This window comes from Thermobia domestica, chromosome 18, assembly GCF_964235325.1.
Source record: "Thermobia domestica chromosome 18, izTheDome1.hap1.1, whole genome shotgun sequence".
NCBI lineage: Eukaryota > Metazoa > Arthropoda > Insecta > Zygentoma > Lepismatidae > Thermobia > Thermobia domestica.
The window spans coordinates 21,554,867-21,576,705 of NC_137471.1; the positions used below are offsets into that span (position 1 = coordinate 21,554,867).

The 21,839-nt window shown below is 37.7% G+C and overlaps 1 protein-coding gene across 3 annotated transcripts in view; it reads right to left on the reverse strand.

Moving 5' to 3' along the window:
- Nucleotides 1-3,259: 3,259 nt before the first annotated feature.
- The window catches only part of LOC145675646 (uncharacterized), a 49,349-nt gene continuing 30,769 nt past the window's right edge, over nt 3,260-21,839 (reverse strand). The window contains exons 6-7 of one of the 3 annotated variants that reach the window (XM_081746205.1): nt 12,825-12,929; nt 3,260-5,156 (exon numbers count right to left, since the gene is read on the reverse strand). In XM_081746205.1, the coding sequence (XP_081602331.1) occupies nt 5,112-5,156; nt 12,825-12,929 (150 nt within the window). In that variant the 3' untranslated portion in view covers nt 3,260-5,111. Of the gene's footprint in view, nt 5,157-12,824; nt 12,930-19,140; nt 19,396-21,839 lie in introns of those variants that run through there. The other 2 variants (XM_081746203.1, XM_081746204.1) reach the window with 2 other exon arrangements.

Consider the following 21,839-nt stretch of genomic DNA (forward strand, 5'->3'; position numbering starts at 1 on the left):
CTTGTCTCCTCTCCATTCAATTCATGTAGGCTAGTGCTTGGCGCCTTAATTCTTACCGATGATACCATATGTCTCAAAAGATTTTCCCCCTCGTCTTTTATAACTTTTCCCCCCCAATTCTGAACGGTTTGGATTTTATTTGGGTTTACATTTTTGGACCACCCTGTATATTACATGTACTTATAACAAGAGGAAAGATATAAAATATTTATGGAGATAAATTCAATGGTAATACAAAGGTGGCAAGGAAAAAGTACTATAGCAATATGAAAACTAAGGATGGAAACGAGTGTTTAAGGATTTATGGTAACTTTTGTTACCATGGCGTGGTGTTGTCTTTCACCGCTTATTTGGGTTCTACAACAGGTATTTAAGCCGTTTATTATTATTATTATTAAAGTCAAGCATAGACCAAAGAACGCCCCCAGATGCGTATTGGAACCGGATGGTCAACTTGGCAACGCCAAGTGGGAGTAGAGAGGCATGACTTTCTTTTTCTTAAGGTAAATTTGAAGAATTTTTCGCGCCCTTAGTTTCAAGATGATATATTGAAATTTTGCATACGGATAGTGTGCACCTTTGAGTAATTTTTTTTTTTTAAGATCCCTAGGTGAACCCGGGCCCGACGGGGTGATTTTTATAGAAAAATTACTGGTTTTCCAAAATTTTTCGGTTCAGTTGTAGATACGGACATGTGAGTGGCATCGTTGGAAAGGGCTCGTTATAGGGAAGAAAATGGCGTTTGAACCATGACTAGGCTAAACAGTAATGCCGCAGTAAATTTTTTATATATATAATGGGTCACCTTCAGACATTCAAAAATTTTTTCCGCCCTTAGTTTTCAAGATACAATAACTACGTATTTTGCAAAAAAAATTTCAGATCCCTACGTGAACCCGGGCCAGAGAAGCGCAAATATATGAAAAAATTCCTGGGTTTCCTTGATTTTGCCATTTGTAGTGTATAATACGGACAAGCAAGTGGTACCGTTGGAAGAACATAAAAAGAAATATTCGGAATTTGCAATCAAATAAGGAGTTGTTATAAAACTACTTACAAAGAGACAACCTCTTCGGACGCCAAGTGTCTTATACGACACACAAAATTAGCATTGTTTGTCCTGATAGAGCGACAACATGGCACATACGCGTATTTTGCTTCTCTTCCTTGTCGCCAGAATCGGCGCTGCATTTGATAGAAGCTTGTCAACTGAAGAACGCTTTCCGTTGATCGCAGATAGTGTTTTTGGAGGGAAGAAAATATCGCAACAATCGAAAAATGACACGATTGCGTCAAGTATTCTACTTCTCTGTAACGCGTTATTTTTTGTAATACATGTTGATTTATCTTCTTAAAGCCTTGGGGATAAATACGCACTTGATTATTTTACTCTTCTACTGTGTGGGGAGGGAAATGGAGACCTGTTTTATCATGTGTCATATGCGACACTAGGAAAACAACCGCTACAAAAGATGATTATTCATAATCGAGAAATACCACAGGTTTTCAAACTCATCATTTGGGTTTTATGAACATATGACCGTGTTTTAGGTATTAGATATTATTGCTGTATAGATGTATTAAGTGTGTAATACACATAGGCATACGTAGTGGCAAGGCAAGGTGGGCAAATCACTACCAAAACATCGCTTTTTCACTCTATTGGTCGAGTTCCAGTGTGTCCTATATGACACATGATCGTCACTACTATATATATACGAAGGGCATTCAATAAGTAAAGAGACAAATTGCTATAGCTCAATAAAGATTTATTTCAATCTTTCAAAACTAAGGCTATTTTTCAATATAATCACCCTTTACAGTTATGCATTTGTCCCATCTTTCTTGCAGCTTCCTAATTCCCTTGGCGAAGAAATATTTCGATTTACCCCGAAGCCACCTTTGCACCGCTGCCTTAACTTCCTCATTGTTAGCAAATCTTTTTCCACGTAGGGCGTCTTTGAGTGGTCCAAACAGGTAAAAATCAGATGGGGCGAGGTCTGGGCTGTAGGCAGGATGAGGTAAGACCTCCCAACCCAATTCTTGAAGCTTATCTCGGGTCAGCTAGGCTGTATGAGGGCGGGCGTTATCGTGCTGAAGAATAACTCCTTTTGACAAGAGTCCACGGCGTTTGCTCCTGATAGCTGGTTTAACTTTGTGTTCTAACATCTCAGAATAGTATAGGCTATTGATAGTTCGCTGATCTTCAAGGAAATCGCAATAGTTTGGTCCTGTGAGTCCCAAAAGATGGTCAGCAGCACTTTACCAGTGGAAGGTTGAACCTTGAATTTTTTGCGAACTGGAGAGCTAGTGTGTTTCCACTCTATACTCTGCCTTTTGGTCTCAGGGTCGTAGTGATGGATCCAGGCCTCGTCGCAAGTCACTATTCTTTCAAAAAAAAGCGTCTCCTTCAATCAAACTTCGTTGCGTTAAGGCTTGACAAATGGAAAGCCTTGATTCTTTATGAGCGTCAGTAAGCTGTCTGGGAACCCATCTGTCACACGTTTTTCTGTACTTTAAAATGTTCCTAATGACATTGTGAACAGTTCCAACACTTACTTGAACTTCCTCAGCTATCATTTCAACAGTAATTCTTCTGTTATCACGAATAAGTCCGTCAATCCTCGATTCCAACGAAGAACCAGAAACTTCCACTGGACGTCCACATCGGGGTTCATCACCTACACTTGTTCGGACACTTTTAAACTGATCAACCCACTTGTACACATTCGCACGGTTCATACAACTGTTGCCGTACTGTCTCAACATTCGAGAAAAAATTTCACTTGGTTTTACACCTTCTGCGACTAAAAACCTAATAACTGAGCGCTGTTCTTCTAAGGTGCAATCTTCTAGAGGACTTGCCATGATGAATTGATATTTTTGAAGTTATGTTGACATAAAATTACGAAGCAGCAGATCAGAGCATATCCCAAGGTTGCCAGCTAACACCCCTGAAACAAAAAAAAAAAAAAAAAAAAAAAATGATTAGTGTTAAAAATATAGACTTTGTCTCTTTACTTATTGAATGATCCTCGTATATATATATAATGTAATTTCTCTTACTTTTTGCATGTATGGAACGAAAGCATTAGGAAAATACAAAATTTACAAGACAAAACTATTTTGATCTACTAGTGACACTGAAGAGATTAAGACATCATTAGCTAAAATCTCAAATACATATTAGGACTATAGAACTACACTGCTGCAACCGCATTTAAGAACTCAGTAGGAATTCACAGACCTGGCTGAAAGTTGGTATACAAAACGAAGACGATGGTATTCGTAAATTAAAATATGATAAAGACAAAAATGCGTGAGTTCAATTAAACTAATATAAATATGTTATTTTATTCTCAAAATAATAAAAATAAAACTTTTTTACAATACTTTTTGCATGATGTAGCCTTTACAAGACATTATATATACAGCTTTGTTGCATACTTTAACAGTAAATTGTCCTTCAGAAAGTCGTCAAAATATGACCACGTTTATCATAAAATTCTTGGCACTGTACAGTTCATTCAAAACACTACTAATTGACAGAAAAACTTACGCTTATGAAAAACTAAATTTTCCCTTACATTTCACCCACATCGTTAAGCATCTTTGAAAGACAGGGCATGACGGAGATGCAGTGAACATTGAAAAAACTAGATACACAGGTAATGCATTTTCTTGCGACGTAACAAGTATACATAGAGCAAACAAGTGATACACACGATCGATGACACAAGAATCTCTAGGGATAAATACCCGAGCGATGAACAGAGAGGAAGCATTGCAGCCAAACATAATTTTGAATGCTTTACTATATGGCAAAGTCAGGAGAGATGCCGCGGTAGGATAGCTTTCATGAGGGCCAGATGGGGGGTAGGAGAGTGGCGAGTTGTAACAATTTCGAATGCTTACTATATGGTAAAGTTAGGAGAGTTGGCGCGGTAAGGTAGTTTTCGTGAGGACCAGATAGGCGCAAAAAAAAGAGCAGCGAACTGCAACAGAGAATTGGCAATATTGCGAATAGAATCGTCAGTTAAATTCATGTGCCGATAGGAGCTATTCCCTGACAAATATGTTCCACGTTTCGCGTAAATAGTGGAAAGTGCGTACGTCTTTCCTAACTTTCGGTATAAATTTACAGTAAGGCTCAGGTGTCAAATAATCAGAAAGTGATGAGTATCAATGTCGAAACTAGAGTTGTACGTAATTTAGAGGCAATTTAGCAAATTTCACTCAAACTACGCAAATTCGTTTCCTTTTGCCCAAATAGAATAAATCGCGCAAATATGAAGCAGAAGAAACAGCACAGACATTCACTGGATACAATTGGAAATGTTTCTGCTTTTCTAACAAATAATGACTGAAAAAGTGCGATTAACCAAATAACAAAATGCGCGTTTGAGAACAGAATGTTACCATATCCGTCCGTAGAGTAACCACATATTCTCACTTATGAGATTTCTCCTTGTTCAGGCTCGAAAAATTCCTATCAATATGGGTTAAAACACTGGAAATTAATGCGTTACCGACAACAATTCAAAAATAAAATTTTAAAAATCCATTGAGTCATCGCGACCCAAATAAAAGAACACTCCACTTTTAATTATTAGGAAAAATTAAAACACTCCACTTTCAATCACTAGGTAACAAAAGCACTCTAGTTTCAATCATAGCCAAAAAAAAAAAAAAATACCACTTTCAATCCTAGGTAAATAAAAACCATAAGAACAGTTTCAAAGTTACGAAGAAAATAACTATATTGAAATCTTACCTTCGAGTAAAGGTATATATATAAAATCCAAAAGAGATAATATCATATATAGAAACTCTCAAGCACAATGATAATGTCTTAGTTAATAGAAAAATAGAATACAATTCATGAAGAAACTGCGAATCAGTATTACTAAAATTTAAAAAAAAACTTAATACAGTATAAATATTTACAATCACAAAGGCAACTTATTTCTATTTACAATCAAACAGAAGCTAATACATTTATAGAAAAATGTACATGAACACACAAAATAATACTCGGAAATATACATTTATATTTACATAATAAACACTTGAGATCTTTTCTTCAGTCTTCTGATTTCAAGTTCTGCTTGTTAGGAGTAAATCAGATACTTCCCAGAATTTCTTCCGTGGCGTCCCTAAAAGCAAAAGAAAATAATAATGAAAATGTAATCCTTTACTACTTCCCAGTCTCTCGAAGAGTTAAATTGAATAAGCGTCAAACTCAGTCTGGTAACATTAAATTTGCGATCTAGCCTGGAAAAGTAGTGATTATTATATACAGTGGCGTATTTAGGGGGGGGAGCTTCCGGGCTTAAGCCCCCGAAACAAAATCGTAAATACGCCACTGATTATATACTAAAGTCAGGGCGCAAAATTTCAAAGTCAGACGCACTCGCCAACCCAAAAATGATGGTCACCAGTATCTCCCACGTACAAATTGAGACCCCCGTCTTCGGTTTGACAAAGAAAGAGATTACATCAGGGTATAAAATTTCAAAACCAGACAATCAATTTTGAATTGGACAATTCACATACATGTTAACATATATCTTACCTTAAGATTTCACGTTTGTGTAACACCCTGTGGAAAAGGAGGGGCAAATTACAACGTTATTAACATTTCACTTTCCATGTCTGTTGTGAAGACTTCACATTCCATGTTTTCTCTCACTCACACGGAATGTACTTGAACCTGAACCCACAAAGTGAGGGGTGGTGTATATATTTCCTGAAAGCTTGGGTCAAGGTAAGATCAAAACCGGTTACCAAAATTGGGGAGGTCTCAAGCATTCCGCTTGAGGGCAGCACGTTTCTCATTTTTATTAACACCTTTAAACGTGTCTTAAAGTCTGTTGCAACCCCGAAAAATCTGAAATGGTGGGACAAATATGAAAACAGAAAAATATTTCTTTCGTCATTTCAAAAGTATAACGTATCAAAGTAAAATAATTGTCCCAGACGGGGTCCAACTCAAAATGTTTAAATGGAAAGGGGGGTCAACTTGCATATCCTATGAAAGTTGGTTTTAAATAAAAGAAGATAAACCAAGTCGCGACTCTCTACATTAAGCCTGTGCAAAATAGCGGTGGGTCAAAATATCAACACAATCTTTATTGCAAAGTCTATGACCACTCGTATGAATCTGAAACGGTGGAATAGGTGTAGAAACAAAAACACGGATATGTCATTATTTCAAAAGTATAATGGTTCAAAGTAAAAAAAAAAGTTCCAAGGTCCCTCGCAGGGACCCAGACGGGGTCCAACTCAAAATGTTGAAATGGAAAGGGGTTCAAGTTGAGTATCGTATGAAAGTTTATGTTGAGAGAGAGAGAAGAGAAAACAAGTCTCGACTCTTGACGAAAAAGTCTATTGCCACTACTATTAATCTGAAGCGGTGAGACAGGTGCAAAAATAAAACAAAACAAAAACTAGAATGTATCAAAGGAAATGATTCGTGCCATTTTGCAATGCTTATCGAGGGTCGAGACTTGTCCAATGTCCAATTCTGTATCATTTAACACGAGCTTTCACATGCTGTGCTTATTTACACCCCTTCGAATTGAAACTTTTGAGTTGGACCCCGTCTGGGATCCTGCAGTTGAAACTGGGAATCTGGGATATTTGTTTTTTCCTTTGATACATTCTAGTTTTTGTTTTGTTGTGTTTTTACACCTGTCTCACTGTTTCAGATTAATAGGAGTGGCAATAGACTTTTTCATCAAGAGTCGAGACTTGATTTATCTTCTTTTATTTAACACCAACTTTCATAAGATGTGCAAGTTGATTCCCTTTTCCATTTAAAAATTTTGAGTTGGACCCCATCTGGGACCCTGCGGGGAACCCTGGGATAATTTATTTTACTTTGATACGTTATACTTTTGAAATGACGAAAGACATGTTTTTCTGTTTTCATATCTGTCTCACCGTTTCAGATTTTTCGGAGTTGCAACGGACTGTAAGACACGCTTAAAAGTGTTAATAAAAATGAGTAATGTGCTGCCCTCAAGCGGAATGCTTGAGACCTCCCCAATTTTGGTAACCGGTTTTGATCTTGCCTTGACCCAAGCTTTTAGGAAATATATACATCACCCCCACTTTGTGGGTTCAGGTTCAAGTACATCCTTGTCAGTGACAAATATTTTCGTGCGAAACAGAAACTGCGCAGCCCTCTGAGTTTAGAAACCATTCATACTGAACACTCGTCGCCAGCTCTAAATTTCTAGTTGCCAATGGCGACCGTAAATTTTGCGCCCTGCTAAAGTCAAAGTGATCTCTGTTCGGGAACCTAGTATGTTAAAAGGGAAAGAAAACCAGCACTGCCAGAACGAACTTAAAAAGAATTCATTTTTCTTGTTAACTTCTACAGGCTTTATGCCAATTGTTTTATGTACTTTATTATTATACTCATTAAACAATTCTTGTAATATATCTAACCATTTATAATTTCCTTCAGTACTAAATGTTTTCCACATGTTTTGTTTAAGAGTTCTGTTAAAGCGTTCTACGATATGTTGTTTTACGAAGACACATGCTCAAAATTGAAAAGTCCGCACAATACTATTTCTCTACCACTTATTCCCGAGGTTTTTTTTTTTTTTTTTTTTTTTTTTTTTTTTTTTTTTTTTTTTTTTTTTAACAGGTTTCAGATACAGCACTAGGCCATTTTACACTGAAATACTTTAACAATTTGAGATCAAGATGGTACAACACAACAGCGACATTACAAAAATAGCTTATTTATAGATGATCTGAAAGTATACTCACTTGAAAAAACGTCTACAGTGTCTGGTAACTGATTATAGGTACTGATAATTCGGTTTAGGGACCTATGGACAATATTAACTCTCGCCGCTCGAGTGTAAAAGAGATCACTAGACCGTGTTATTCTAGCGAGTACGCGAAAATTGATCTGACTTCACAACTGTTCACATGATATGTGGCCCATTTACAATTTTTTGCAAAAATATTAGGTCAGAAATGTTTCTCACTAGGGGAGGTTTGATATTGAGGGATTTTAAAAGGTCATTTTTTGGAAGTGTTCGGAGATGAGGTACTCGGTAGGATACAATGGTTAAAAAGAAATTAATTACGGAATTTAATTTTTTAAATGAGTAGGGCAGGCCTTAGACCAGATAGGAGAACAGTACTCAATAGTGGGAGCAATATATGACTTACAGAACAAGCTTAAGGAATTGGGATTTTTTGTCAGTGAAGCGATAAAGGAGTCCCAGTTTTCTCATAGCAGTACAAGATATTGTGCTTATGGATTATATCTCCCGAAATCAGAACTTTTTTGTCCAATATCTGGAGAACGGTGGCCAGTTGGCCAATGGCCACCGGTTACTACTTGGTACCAAAATGTTCACCATCCTCTTAGGTACTGGTCAATACCAATATCACCTCTCTATGACTTAGGGTTTCCGTGATATGGCTCCTTAAATCTCCCGAAATCGGAACTTTTTTTGGTCAGTATCTCGGGAACGGTAAGAAAGACGCGAAAAATTCCATTACTTCTTTGAGATTGTTTTTGACGATCTATCGAATGGAGGACTCAAAATTGAAAAATTCGCAAATATATATATTCGTAATATATAGTGAAAGATCTAGACGTAAATTTTAAATGTGGAGAGGCTAAGATTCTTTTCTCTCCAAACTGGTAAATGTATACGCAGGGCTCATAGCGAGTCACTTTTTTTTTTTAAAAAAACTAAAAGTTTTTTTTTTTCAAGTTGGTCACTAAAAGTTACTTTTTTCCAAGTTGGTCACTAAAAGTTACTTTTTTTCAAATTTGTCACTAAAAGTTACTTTTCTGGAAGGTAAAGTGACTTTTTCGTGTGATTTATGTTTTGTATTGGCAGTTTTCTAAGAAAAATATAAAAAGAAATGGAAAAAGGCAGAAACTTGTTACTCATTACTCTTCTGAAAGCTTCAGAACTTGCTGCCACATGTGAAACAGTCAGCTTTATTCTCACTTCAGCTTTTATTCTTTCTAAAGCACAATGGATGGTTGGTGGATGCTTAAGCTCTCAAGGTGGGATTGAGAACCCTTCTGTGTCTATTCTTTCTTCTATCATATCTTTTAGTTTTCTATCGTAATAGTTAACGCTCCGCTCAACGTTTTGTGTGGTTCATCATGTTCGTCTTGTGTTATGCTTCTTGTATGTTCTTCTTAAGAGTAGTTGATGAATTTGAATATTTCATGGCTTTGAGAACTCTCAATGCTAAGTTAAATATAATGTCTGGGATGAAGAACTTCGGAAATAGCCCACAAAAAGAAGAAAAGATGAAACAAAACAACAAACAAAGAGAGATGTGATGGAGAAATTGACAAAGGAAAAAAGGGGCATGATGAGCTTTTGGTCACTTTTCAACTATTTACAAGAGACCAGACCACTATGAGCCCTGTATACGCAATAATGTAGGAGGTGCATGAAATATCAACAACCATATATAAGAAATTTGAATACGTTAGCTGGATATTGATATTTCAAGGAAACGTTATATGAAATTATAATACATTGAACACTTTCAAGCATTAAGCACTATACAGGGTTAGCATAAATAATTCACTCGTTTTGAAAAGGCTATATTTTCAAAAGTATTACACGTACACTCATGTCCAAAATTATTGTCGCATGTCTATAAATATGTTGTTGTAGGAATATAATTTGATAACGAATTCGCCCTATATTTCTTATAATGTTAGTATCTGTATAATCGGCAAAGACATGCATGTGGCAAAATTCATGTCAAAAGAGCAGTAAATAAAAACAATAAAACGAAAATAAAAAACTTTCTTATCCATTTAGCAACATTTTGTTTTACTCATTCTAATTTTCGTATTTATAATTCTTTTCCTATGAAATTTACCACAAATATATATTTCCCGATTATACACATAGTATCAGCATCAAAAGTACCCTGCAAAATCATTATCAAATTATATTCTTACAAGAAGACAGTTATAGATATGCGACAATTATTTTGTACATGAGTGTACATACATGAAAGATATATGAAGAGAATCACAAACTCAGCAGGTTTGTATTGTGACAGCATGAGTCCGTTATCTTTCCGATCCGGTGTGGCAGTACGATGTCAGTACCTGTCGAAAATGGAGGGAAAGAAAGAAAAACAGTTTTTGTGTGCTTGAATATGCCAGATGTTCGTCTGCTATAGCTGTGCTACGCGCTTTCAAAAAAGAGTATGGAAAAGAACGGCCATGTAAACAAAGCATTTTGCGCTGGTATCGGCAATTCAAGACTACCCGCTCGGGAGAGTAATACTCCCGGAAGTACGTTTTTCCGCGCACGCGCTATCCTAGCCAGTTCTTTTAAGTTGGTCACAAAATTTATATCATGGAGTACAAGGGGAACAAAACGAGCCCTGCGGAGCTTCTAACCCGTTAAATCACTTTTTTGAGTATTATTTTTATATTATTTTAATTTAATAAGTGTTGTAAAAATGTAAAAAAAAAAAAAACCTTTCCTCGGGCCGGGTTTGAACTCACGCCAAAAGAGACTTTTCTTGCTAGCATATAGCGCTAGCCCACTCGGCCACGAAGACCGACAGCAGCAAGCGTTTGATTTCTGCTATTTCAATGCAACGTGGCAAGAAGTGGATAACGCCAACCAATCAGAACTGTGTTTCTCGTTTTTACTTCCGGGAGCATTACTCTCCTGAGCTAGTCCTAATTCAAGGACACTGGTTGCTTGTGTAAAGCTAAAAGGACAGGTCGAACCAAAAGTGCAGAAAAAACAGTGGAGGGAGTGAGGGATAGTTTCCTGCGTTAAGGACCTTGTATACGTACCTCCACAGCCACAGTCCTTAGTCGAATTCAAAGAACGCAACAGTGCTGCAGTGCAGACAATTGACAAGACTATGCTATAATACAGAAATTAAAATCGAATTAATAAATAAACACCGGCTATTTTGAAAAGCTACAGACCTCTACTTGAATGACATGTACGAGGGACGTTCAATTTATAACCGGATTCTCCCCAGGTGTTGCTGTCCCCAGTTTGGCGTCCGTGTCCCATCCTGTGATAGGGTAGACCTGGCACTCTTCTGCGTCAACGAGCAGTTGAGGAGATAATATCTTGTAAAGTAAATAATCTCTTTCTGCTGGCAGTGAACAGGTGAGGAACTCCAGAGTCTCAGGGGGTGGCGATGGACGATAGCAAAAAGCCTGGCAGTATGAAGCTGGCGGCCCCAGTGAAGTAAGGCCTGAAACCTGCTGAAATCTTCAGAACATTAAGTGCGCAATATGGCGAAGAAACTCTCACTCGCAAGTGTATGAGTGCTGTTCAAAATTCAGGGTAGGAAGAAAATATGTTCTCAATGTGGCCCGTACTCCACGCCGAGCTACTGCAGTAAACGAAACAAACATTCGTCAGGCGGAGCGGCTCATTCTGAGTAATCGACCATCAATGTGAGACATTTGAGTACGTAAACAAACATCAGCGTAGGGAATGTGGAAACGATCATAACGAACACCTGTACTTCCGAAAAATCACAACCAGATGGTTCCAAAAATGCTAACGCTCGACCAGAAGCAGTGTAAGGAAAACGTCTCGGATCAGCATCTGCAGCGATTTCAGAGAGAAGGCTAAAGTTTCTTTGCGAAGATAATCACCTGCGATGAGCGTGGATGCATCATTACACTCCGAAGTCAAAACGCTCCAGAATGAAGTGGAGACATCGCCACCGACGAAAAATTTCAAGGTACAAAAGTCCACTAGCAAAGTGACGCTGACGGTATTCTGGGACAAAGACGAGATGATATGCACTGATTTCCTGGCACGCAGAGCCACAATCAATGCGGGATACTACAGCAAACTCCTCCGGACCAAAGTTAAAGCTTTGGGAAGAAAACGGCCACAGACGGTGAACGATGGCGTCATCATATTTCGCGTCCTCATACAGCTACAACAATGATCACAACTATCAACAAACTTGGTTGAGAGATCTTAGACCACCCCCTGTATAGCCCCGATCTGTCGCCTTGCGACTTTCTTTTTGGTCCCCTCAAGGAGCACTTGGGAGGACAAAAGGTTCCACATCGACGACAAAGTCAAAGCGTGTGGACGAAATGGCTGAAAAACCGTCCCAAAGAATTCTATGCCAGAGGTATACGAGCACTTCTACACCAATGGGACAAGAGTGTGCGTCTACATGGGGAATAAAAGAACAGTAATTGATTCGCATGTTATCTTCTCTATGTAATAGAAAAAAAATGAAATTCCCGTTACAGGGTGTCTACTAAAATTCCAAAATGAAATTTCGTAACTTTTTCGTGACTTTTTTTTAATACCAAATCATAAAATTTCTTAACATTTTCAATAGCGAATTCGGGTGCGAATTAGCCGAATTTTCATCCATGGGATAGAAACGTACTTTGCTTGCGATTTGGTAGCGTCTAAAGCCGACCATAGACTTTTTGGTGGTGAATTCTTACGTTTTATAGAACAAAAATTTCCAATCTGTACTTACATTTGCACAGTTAAAAAAAAATCGTGACCCAAACGCTAAATTTCGTGACTTTTTCGTGACTTTCATGACCGTTTTCTGATTTCGTGACTTTTTCGTGACATTCGTGACCGATAGACACCCTGCGTTATAACTTGAACGTCCCCGTGTAATAGCAAACAATCATTATACCTAGCTGGACTGTCAAATTACGCTATTTGCCAGATGTCTCGTTTTTAGTTTTATAAATGTAATCGCCCTAAGCATGGGGAATGTTGAACTTTCGTTGGAACTATCCGAGATGCGTCCTATTATTTAATTAACCAACGAAATACCTTGCGAATGTCTCTGTTGTCTTCGTAAACTTGTCCTTGATGTAATAGCTTCACCACACATGGTACAACCGAAGGCCGACGAAGCAGTTTTTTCAACCCCAGGTACTGAAAAAAATGCAAATATTAATATTATTATATGAAACTATAAGCGTTGAATATTAAAATAAAAATTACTTATGTGTATGTGTGTTTTTTTATATATATAAGTTTCAAAACTACAAGCATGAAGTTGTAGCTTACCAGCGCCATCTTGATTTTACAGTACATTGACTTATTTTTTCTATCATTTTTCAAATTGAATGAGGTTTTACTATTTTCTAACGTAAGTCTATTTATTTAATTGTTCCCTGTTTGAAGAAAGTAAGATATACACAACCGCTCAAAAGTTTTCGAACACCACGATTTACTGTGATCCTATTATTTTGACACGAGAACTTTACCACCTTACATCAGAAATGTTCCTGCATAAAGCATAAAACTTTACGACAGTTGAATTGAGGTCTGAAAGGTACTGCAAATGATATGTCAAATTATAATTATTAAAATTGAAACAAACAAACAAAAAAAAAAAAAAAAAGACAATTTGATGTAGATATTGCATATTATAGACAAAAGTGTGCAAGGTGAGGCAAGATATTAGTTTTGTTTGGAAATGTAGACATAGAGGGTCAATGTAGTGACAAAAATTTGAAAGAGAAAGTTTTGCAGATTTTGTAGTTACCTATACCTTATAGGTATGCTGGCATTTAAAAAGCTAAAAACGCCATTCTTTGAAAAATGTCTACGATGGTCAATACACATTCTTCTCTGTTAAACTGTCGCTCAGTGAAAGCGTATATGCAATGCTCGTCGTTACTATTTCAACAAGCAACAGTGGAGCATATGAAACCATTGTAAGGACCAGTGTTCGAAGTGGGAAAAAAAAAAAAAAGCAGAGGCGATATGATTTATTACGATTTTGACTCGACATACCGGCTATCTAAATGTTGAAATGCAGTGAGGATATGTTGCCTAAATGATTGCATTTCTGTTTACATAATGACTGAAAACCATTGGAGAACTTCTCTGTAGTAACGGGTGAGGGATACTGAGAGATTTTGAATCCCCGGCAAACACTTTCTGAAAAAAATAAAAATATCCCGTTGTTCAAAAACCGAATGAAGATATGAACTATTTCCTGCGGGAAAACTCCCGGTCCCCCCACTCTACTGTGGGGGGAAAACGGGATACGGACAAAATCTCGCGGCCGAAACCTCGCCGGCCAAAACATCGCGGGACAAAATCTCGCCGGGCCAAAACCTCGCGGGACAAAATTTCGCCGGGCCAAAACCTCGCCACCCAAAAAAAAACATCGCGTGGGCAAAACCTCGCCGCGAATGAAACTTTTCTTTAAAATTTAGTCAATGAATTTCTTAATATGCAATTCCACATTACAAATAATAATAATAATAATAATAATAATAATAATAATAATAATAATATGATGATGATGATGATGATGATACAAAACATAGTGTGCGTGGGCGTTCTAGGGTTATTCCCGTTTCCTCCCACTTTCTTTATCAGATCATTTCCTTCATCCTGGTCATCTACGTCTCCTTTAACCTACAGGACATAATCAAGGGACGTCGTAAAAAAATCATATATTCTTTCATACTTTCATAAATGTTATTAGATTTTTGTTAAAATTTTAAGTTTTTGGATGTTCCAAAGTTCACGAAACTAACCCCGTTAGTTGTCATTACTTTCCTTATGCAGACTTTCTTTCCCTATAACCAGTTTAAAAACATCCTGTCGCCCTACCTTCAAATTGAAATCCTCTAATACAGAAATAGAATTTTCATATGGTATCAGGGACTTGGTCAAATACCCGTGATACTTCTTCTGAAACAGCGTCTTTTATACCGTCATCCTTATCATCTGTTGGAACATTTACATTTCGGTCAGGCGAGATTTTGGGTATGGCGATATTTTGGGGCGCGAGGTTTTGGCAAGGCGAGATTTTGGTCCGCGAGGTTTTGTCCCGCGAGGTTTTGGCCCGGCGAGATTTTGGGCCGCGAGGTTTTGGTCCGCGAGGTTGTCGCCGCGAGGTTTTGTACCCAAACCACTGTGGGGTACTCCAAACCCCCGAATGGTCCGCCCCCACAACAAACAATTCCGTCCATGCTCAAAGCACTGCATTCATAAGCATTAAGACACGATGAACACACATACATAAGAAAGAAACAATTCAATATGGTACATCAAAACAAAAACTAGGCGAACTTCTTTGAACACATTTCATTTTAAAAAGAAATGGTAGGAGAAAATAACAAAAATGTCGGAATTGTCAACTTAGGAATTGTTTCTACATAAGAAATAAAATCTCTAAAAATTGATTTATTAAAGGTTATTTAGCATGTATTTTTCAGTGACGGTATGTCTTTGGATCACTGAAAAAACAGAGGTGGTATGCCTTCATCACTGAAAAACCTGAGGAGGTATGGCATACCACCGCATACCGTCTCACTTCGACCACTGGTAAGGACTTCTCAAAATATGGTATTTTTTGGCGTTTTAAACGTTAACATATCAACAAATTATAAAGAACTGCAAAATTTGGAAAGCTACTTTCTCTTTTTGTCACTACATTCACCCTCTGTCTACACTAACTTACTACATAAAACAAAATTAATACCTTGCCTCAACTTCCACACTTTTGTTTATACAATATCTATATTAAATTTTCTTTTTTGGTTTCAATTTTAATACTTATGATTTGACATATCATCTGCAGTACCTCTCATACTTCGATTCAACTTTCGTCAAATTTGATGCTATAGGCAGAAGTACTCCTGGTGCAGGGCGATAAAGTTCTCCTGCTAAAATAATAGGATCATAGTAGATTCTTAACAAAAGTCCGGGGAATTCGAGAACTTTCGAGCGGTAGTGTATATATACTGCAAAAGTCTGAGCACTACTGATTTTTCAGCATTAAAAAAATATATATATATATATCCACACAAAACTCAGTTGGATTTGTTCTGTTCTGTAACATCATCGCTTATATGAAAAAATTACAATATATGATCCCATTTTCACTGAGAAAAAATTTATCGAGTAAGTTTGTGTTCAATGAAATTCCGACCTTTACTCTCGATAAGAGCTTTACACATTCTAGGAAATCGTTTAATTAATTTATCCAACTTGTGCGAATCCATGGGACTCCAGTAGCTCTGAAGAGCCTTCCGAAGACTTTCAGTATTTGCTGACATCTATTTACGGACTGTACTGTCAAGTTCATCTTACAAGATCTCGTTAAAAAGAACGAAATTCGGAGACTGTAGCGACTATTTTCTTTGTTTGTGATGGAAGTGTTTTCTTTGCATTCCAGATAATCACTGCAAAGCTTGGGAGAATGTTTGGGATGGTAATTCTGTTGTGGTACAAAGCTACTGCCCCAAATTCGCGTTCTTGATTAAATTCCATGTCTCACTTAAACGTCGTGAAACATGTTTTTTGTCATTATTCCATTACTTCGAACTAAATTATCAACTTGGTAGTTGCTGTAGGTATTAAATAGTCAGGGTGAACCGTATATCGATGGCTGCGGGTGAACACGCTTTTCGGGACGACGATGCACAAACTTCTAGCATTGGGTGGGTTAAAGTTGGAATTTAGGTATGTCGGTGCAGAGCGCTCTCTTTCATTGTTCATTGTTTCAGTCTTTATTTTAATTTTATTTTGTTGGCCTAGGAATATCTTTGTCTAATGTTTCCTGCTTGAAGGGATTGTTTCTTTACCGCAATCTTATCCCCAAGATCATTGTTCTGAAGACGCTGAAACACCGTCCTATTTGATATCGACTGGAAATGGCTCTTTCATAGCCCTATTGGTTCTTCCGGAGGGGTTAACATCTATTACGTTTGCTTGTTTTTCCAGTGAACTTGTCCTCAAGGGAAGTTATTTTTGGGTGTAAAGGGGGTGTTTCTGTGTAATAATTTACACCACTTTCTGACTAGTCTGACGCATTGCTCTGCTAGATCACTGAGTAGTTGTTTGGAAAGTGTGACTCTTTTCTCTGGAAATAACCATCTGCCCGTGTGCTTCGATTCATAGTTAACAGTTTCTCTTCCGCATTTTATAATATTTGCATGTTCTTCACACTATTCAACTGGTTCACGTGAATGAAAACAGTAAGATCGCATGTCAAAGATTTGTATTCAATTTTGTCTATGTTATGATACGATTAAATAGCGCATATACAACTGTTTGTTGAAGTTGGACGACAACTACTGACAAAAGTTCACACACACACACTACTAGGTGTCACTGAAAGTTGCACAAAAACTGTTGCTGGAAACATTCGTAAATGCATTGAGTTTTCCCCAGGACAAGTCCGTGACTGTTTGCTACACATGATTCCCGATGTTACCGCTTGGCGACACTATACACCCATTGACATTCGGTATACGACTTAAAGTTTTTTCAACACAGCAGCAGTCAGGCTTGTAGTTCCAAATTCGTATGTCGGAGCGCTTGATGGGTGATGAGAGAACCGACGACACAATTTAAACATAAACACAAAACTCACATCAAATTATGAATGTTTATTTATGAATTAACAAACTTTTAAAGCATAACTTTGAACTATGGTGTAAGTTAAAAGTATGTTTTTCATCTTTACTTCATGTTCCCACAAATAAAAAAAGCATTTGTTCTTGACTCTGTATCGAAACGTTGCTCCGGCTCTACTACACCCCTGCCAACGGTTATGTTCGAGAAGTTGCTAACAGTGTACGTCTATGAGAATGGCGCAAAGAAACCATATTGATGATGTCACGCGTGAAAGAATCAATGGATGAAAGGAAAGGGGTTAGACCCAGTTGGTCGCGTGAGAATGGTGTCCCACAGAGTGTCATTTGAAGGATATGGCTACGATTCCAACAGGTTGAAAATGTCTCTTGGAAGTTTGATGGGGGCCGTCCATGCAGTAGCGCTGCCTAAAACGACCGTTCACGATTAACAGCCAGGTGTAATAGACACAGTACCGCCTCAGATTCTCAATAGGGATCTTGCAGTTGTTACAGGCACCATCAATTCAGGGTTTCGAGTGTACAAGTGCTTTGCTGAGGGACACTTGTATGTGAAGCGACTAGTAACGCGTGCTTCATTGACCCGTTTGAATGTGCAGAAAACATGACGCATGAACTCAGGAGCAATGAAGCCATGTTCTGTTCATAAATGAATTCCGGTGTAATTCCAGTAGTAATTCTGGACTCTCATCTGGGGAGAGTCTGGAACGCGGTTCCAGCTAAAATTACTGAACTCACAAGGGTGGAGGATTCATGGAGTGGTGTCGGATTTTCACGAGGTCTCGCAAACCCCTGCATGTCTTCCCATAAGGTACCATCATATGTGTGCGGTATCGGGATGGCATCCTACACCAGTATGCTTGACTCTTGTAGTGTTGTGGGTCCTGATCTCATTCTAATGGATAATAATACATATCCCCATCGAGCTGGCATAATAGATGGCTACCTTGAGACACAGAACATTAGAGAATTCGGTTTACTCAATCGATCACCAGACTTCAATCCATTAGAACATGCGTGGGATATGCTTAGTAGGCGAACTGCACTTCAGCAAATGACTCTTAAATACAGGGTTAGCATAAATGATTCACTCATTTGGAAAAAAGTTATATTTTCAAAAGTATTACAAGTACACACATGAAATATATATATGAAAAGAACCACAAACTCACCAATACAAGTGTGCATTGTGTGGCAGCACGAATCCATTAGCTTTCCAATCGTGTGTAGAAGTGTTGCAATACGTGGTTAATACATGTCGAAAATGGAGGGAAAGCAAGAAAGAAAAAAAAAAAAAAAGATCGTCTGGACGTATGTCGTGTCACCAAAAGGGCATATATTGACGAACATTTGTAAAAGGTGTATAACTTGGTGAGTTTGTGGTTCTTTTCATATATCTTTCAAGTGTCACTCCCCTATCTACGGTAATTCAATAGACCATAGGCTACCCCAATCAGTACTGAAAACCAAACTGTAAGAAGCTGTTTAAAATGTCTGCTATATCTTTCACCGCATGTTTAAGTAAGTTTCTACAATTACTTGATACGCATCCTATTATGTCTCCCAGTAATAGGCCTACCACACATGTTAAGCGTACCACATCCATGAGAGGTTCTACTATAGGTTATAAAAAAAGCACGCCGGTTTTGTTACATCAAATTATGACCTTTATTTTTTCAAAACACACTAACAAAATTCATAAGCATGTTTATCACACATTCCGAGTTCAGGTATGGTAAATGACGTCGGGCACATGACCTCCTCTACTGCGCTGGCATGCAGTAACTCTGTTCGTGAAATTCGCTAGGACTGCCTGACACCGCAATGTTTTGCTCAGAACGACCATTACGACGACGCCCAGGACTTGTAATGTTCATTGTTGAACCGGTTTCAATTAACTTTTTCGTAAGTCTGCGAACTGTTGATTCATTCGGTGCCTCATTTTGCTCTAGAACCGCGCGAAGTCACCTGACAGTTGCTGCATAACTTTCTCCGTCCTGATCATAAAAAAAATCACAATTAGCACACGTTGCCCTATAGTAAACTGCTCCACGGCTAGACATAGACTGAAGAAATGCGAAAAATTCAGGCTAAGACGACATAGGAATGTTTGTAGGTAGAGCAACAATATAAAATAATCTCGGCAATCGAGAAACAAACATTTGCCAGACGATCCAAAACCGGCGCGCTTTTTGAATAATCCTATACTTCTACTGATTAGTACGAAATTAAACATGCAATTCGAAGAAAGAATAAACAAACTATTTATTGCAGTGCATCTCGAAATTTTTTACAGTCATGCAAGCGATAAGAACACATGAAGAAAATATAATAGGTTTTAAAACATACATAAACAGATCCCATGCTTAAAACACACAATTCCTAACACAATTTACAATACTACATGCAAAATTAGAATTAGGTTACTTTAGAAAGATGACATTTGTCACTGTTTTCATGCAATGAACTTTCTATTTAATCAGATGCTCCACTGCTAGCTCTTTCGCAATTATCTTTCCGAAATTGTTTAGTAAACTGTATTGAACATGCACTCTGCATTCAGTAACACAACCTAATGCACAATTTTCCCATTGTGTTTGAATAGAAATAGTCAACATGTATTAATACAATAAAGCTGGCCATTGATGAAGGCAATGTTACATTACAGAAACCATTAACACAAGTGTTTATAATATATTTACTGCTTTTGTCATCTTTGTTTTAATAGTACATGTTGAATATTTCCAAGCCTATAATGAACAATATATATAGACGATCATTTATTATACGATTTTCAATAGCAAATACCGAAATTTTGTAATCGATAATCTCACACGATAAGGATGGGGCGTAAAGCATTCATCATTACTTAAGGAAATAAAGTGGCGTTAAAAATATCAAGTTAAATTTCTGTATACATCAATTTATTTATTTAATTGCCCGAACTTTCAATGGAACTCCTACTAGCAGCGGTGACTTTCTTTTCTCGCAAAAACCTACTGTTGTATTTTGCAGCGAAATTTTTAAAATTTCTTAAAAGGTTGTTCTGATCTGCAACCAATTCGAATGAAGTTATGGAATTAACAGACTATAAATTTTAGCTTAATACCGACATATACCAAATTTTAACTTAATATTTGTAATCACAGGGGAGGTCAATTTCTCAAGTTGTTATTTAAGTTGGTTGCAAAATCACAGCAACCTTTAAGCAATTTAAAATCTTTCATTTTAACGTCCAACGAAATTATGTCTGTTAGACTAAGGGAGACACGCGATTTACGCAATTTAATGCTGATGGAAGAGCTGGTGGAAAATGAGAATGAGGGAGAAAACGGGAGTACCCCGAGAAAACACACGGACACGATGTTGTCCACCACAAACTTACATGGCCGGGGATCGAACCAGGGACCCTATGCACCAGAGGTAAGCGCTCTACCACTGAACCATCGTGTTCCCTTTTCAAGCAATTTGACACATTTCGGTGCAATATACAGCAGTGAGAATTTCGATAAAAGAAAATTACCGCTGCTGATGATGGGAATCCACTGAAAATTTAAGTCAATATTTGTAAAGTATTTATATTTCATGACACTCATTTTTCAGCATAAAACCACTCTCATATAATGACCAATTATTCAAAATAAGAGTATAGTTATTGATTTCACTGTTGTTACCCAATTACAGTGTTCTCAATCGGAGGGATGGGGAGGAACCATCCAGTGCCGTGTTATGCATCATTCCACACCAAACATTAGCTGTAGTAGATGGCAGCACAGGTTGTGGCAAAATCTTGAAGTATCATAAAAGCGGTTTTCAGATCGCATGCTTCTATCATTCTTTGTTTTCTTATTATTAACGTTTGTTATCAGGGAGAGACTTCATCCACCCTGTATTATTTTTACGGATATAAGTTTACTAATATTTTATTTATAAATATGAATCCTATAGTGTCTACTAGCAAAAACTCACCTTAATATTTCCTCGAAGCACATATAAGCGAAATATCGGTTGTATTTTAGAAAAGAACCGCCTTCCATCCTCACGTATGACATTTCTCACTTAGCATACTATGCGGGAAGAGAAGAAAGCGGCCCTGTGACCTGTATGTTAGATACCATCCTAACATCTGCCTGGTGTGAATGACGAAAACCCAGGAAAAACTTCACTCACTCAGGGTGGCTGGGTTGAAAAATCTGTTGCACGTTTTCGAGCTAATATCCTCACCGGGGACCAAACCCGGAACCGCTCGCACCGGAGGCGAGAGTTAACAACTACGCTACGCGCCGTCACAATGATCTTTTGCACAAATGTATGAACATGATAGAGAAGAATTCGATGTATTTTGTTACACAGAATACAAATTTCGAAATCTACGACAACTGACCGCGCCAATCTTTTTGTTATAGGCAAAACCTTGAGCGAGTTTGGATAGGGAGGATAC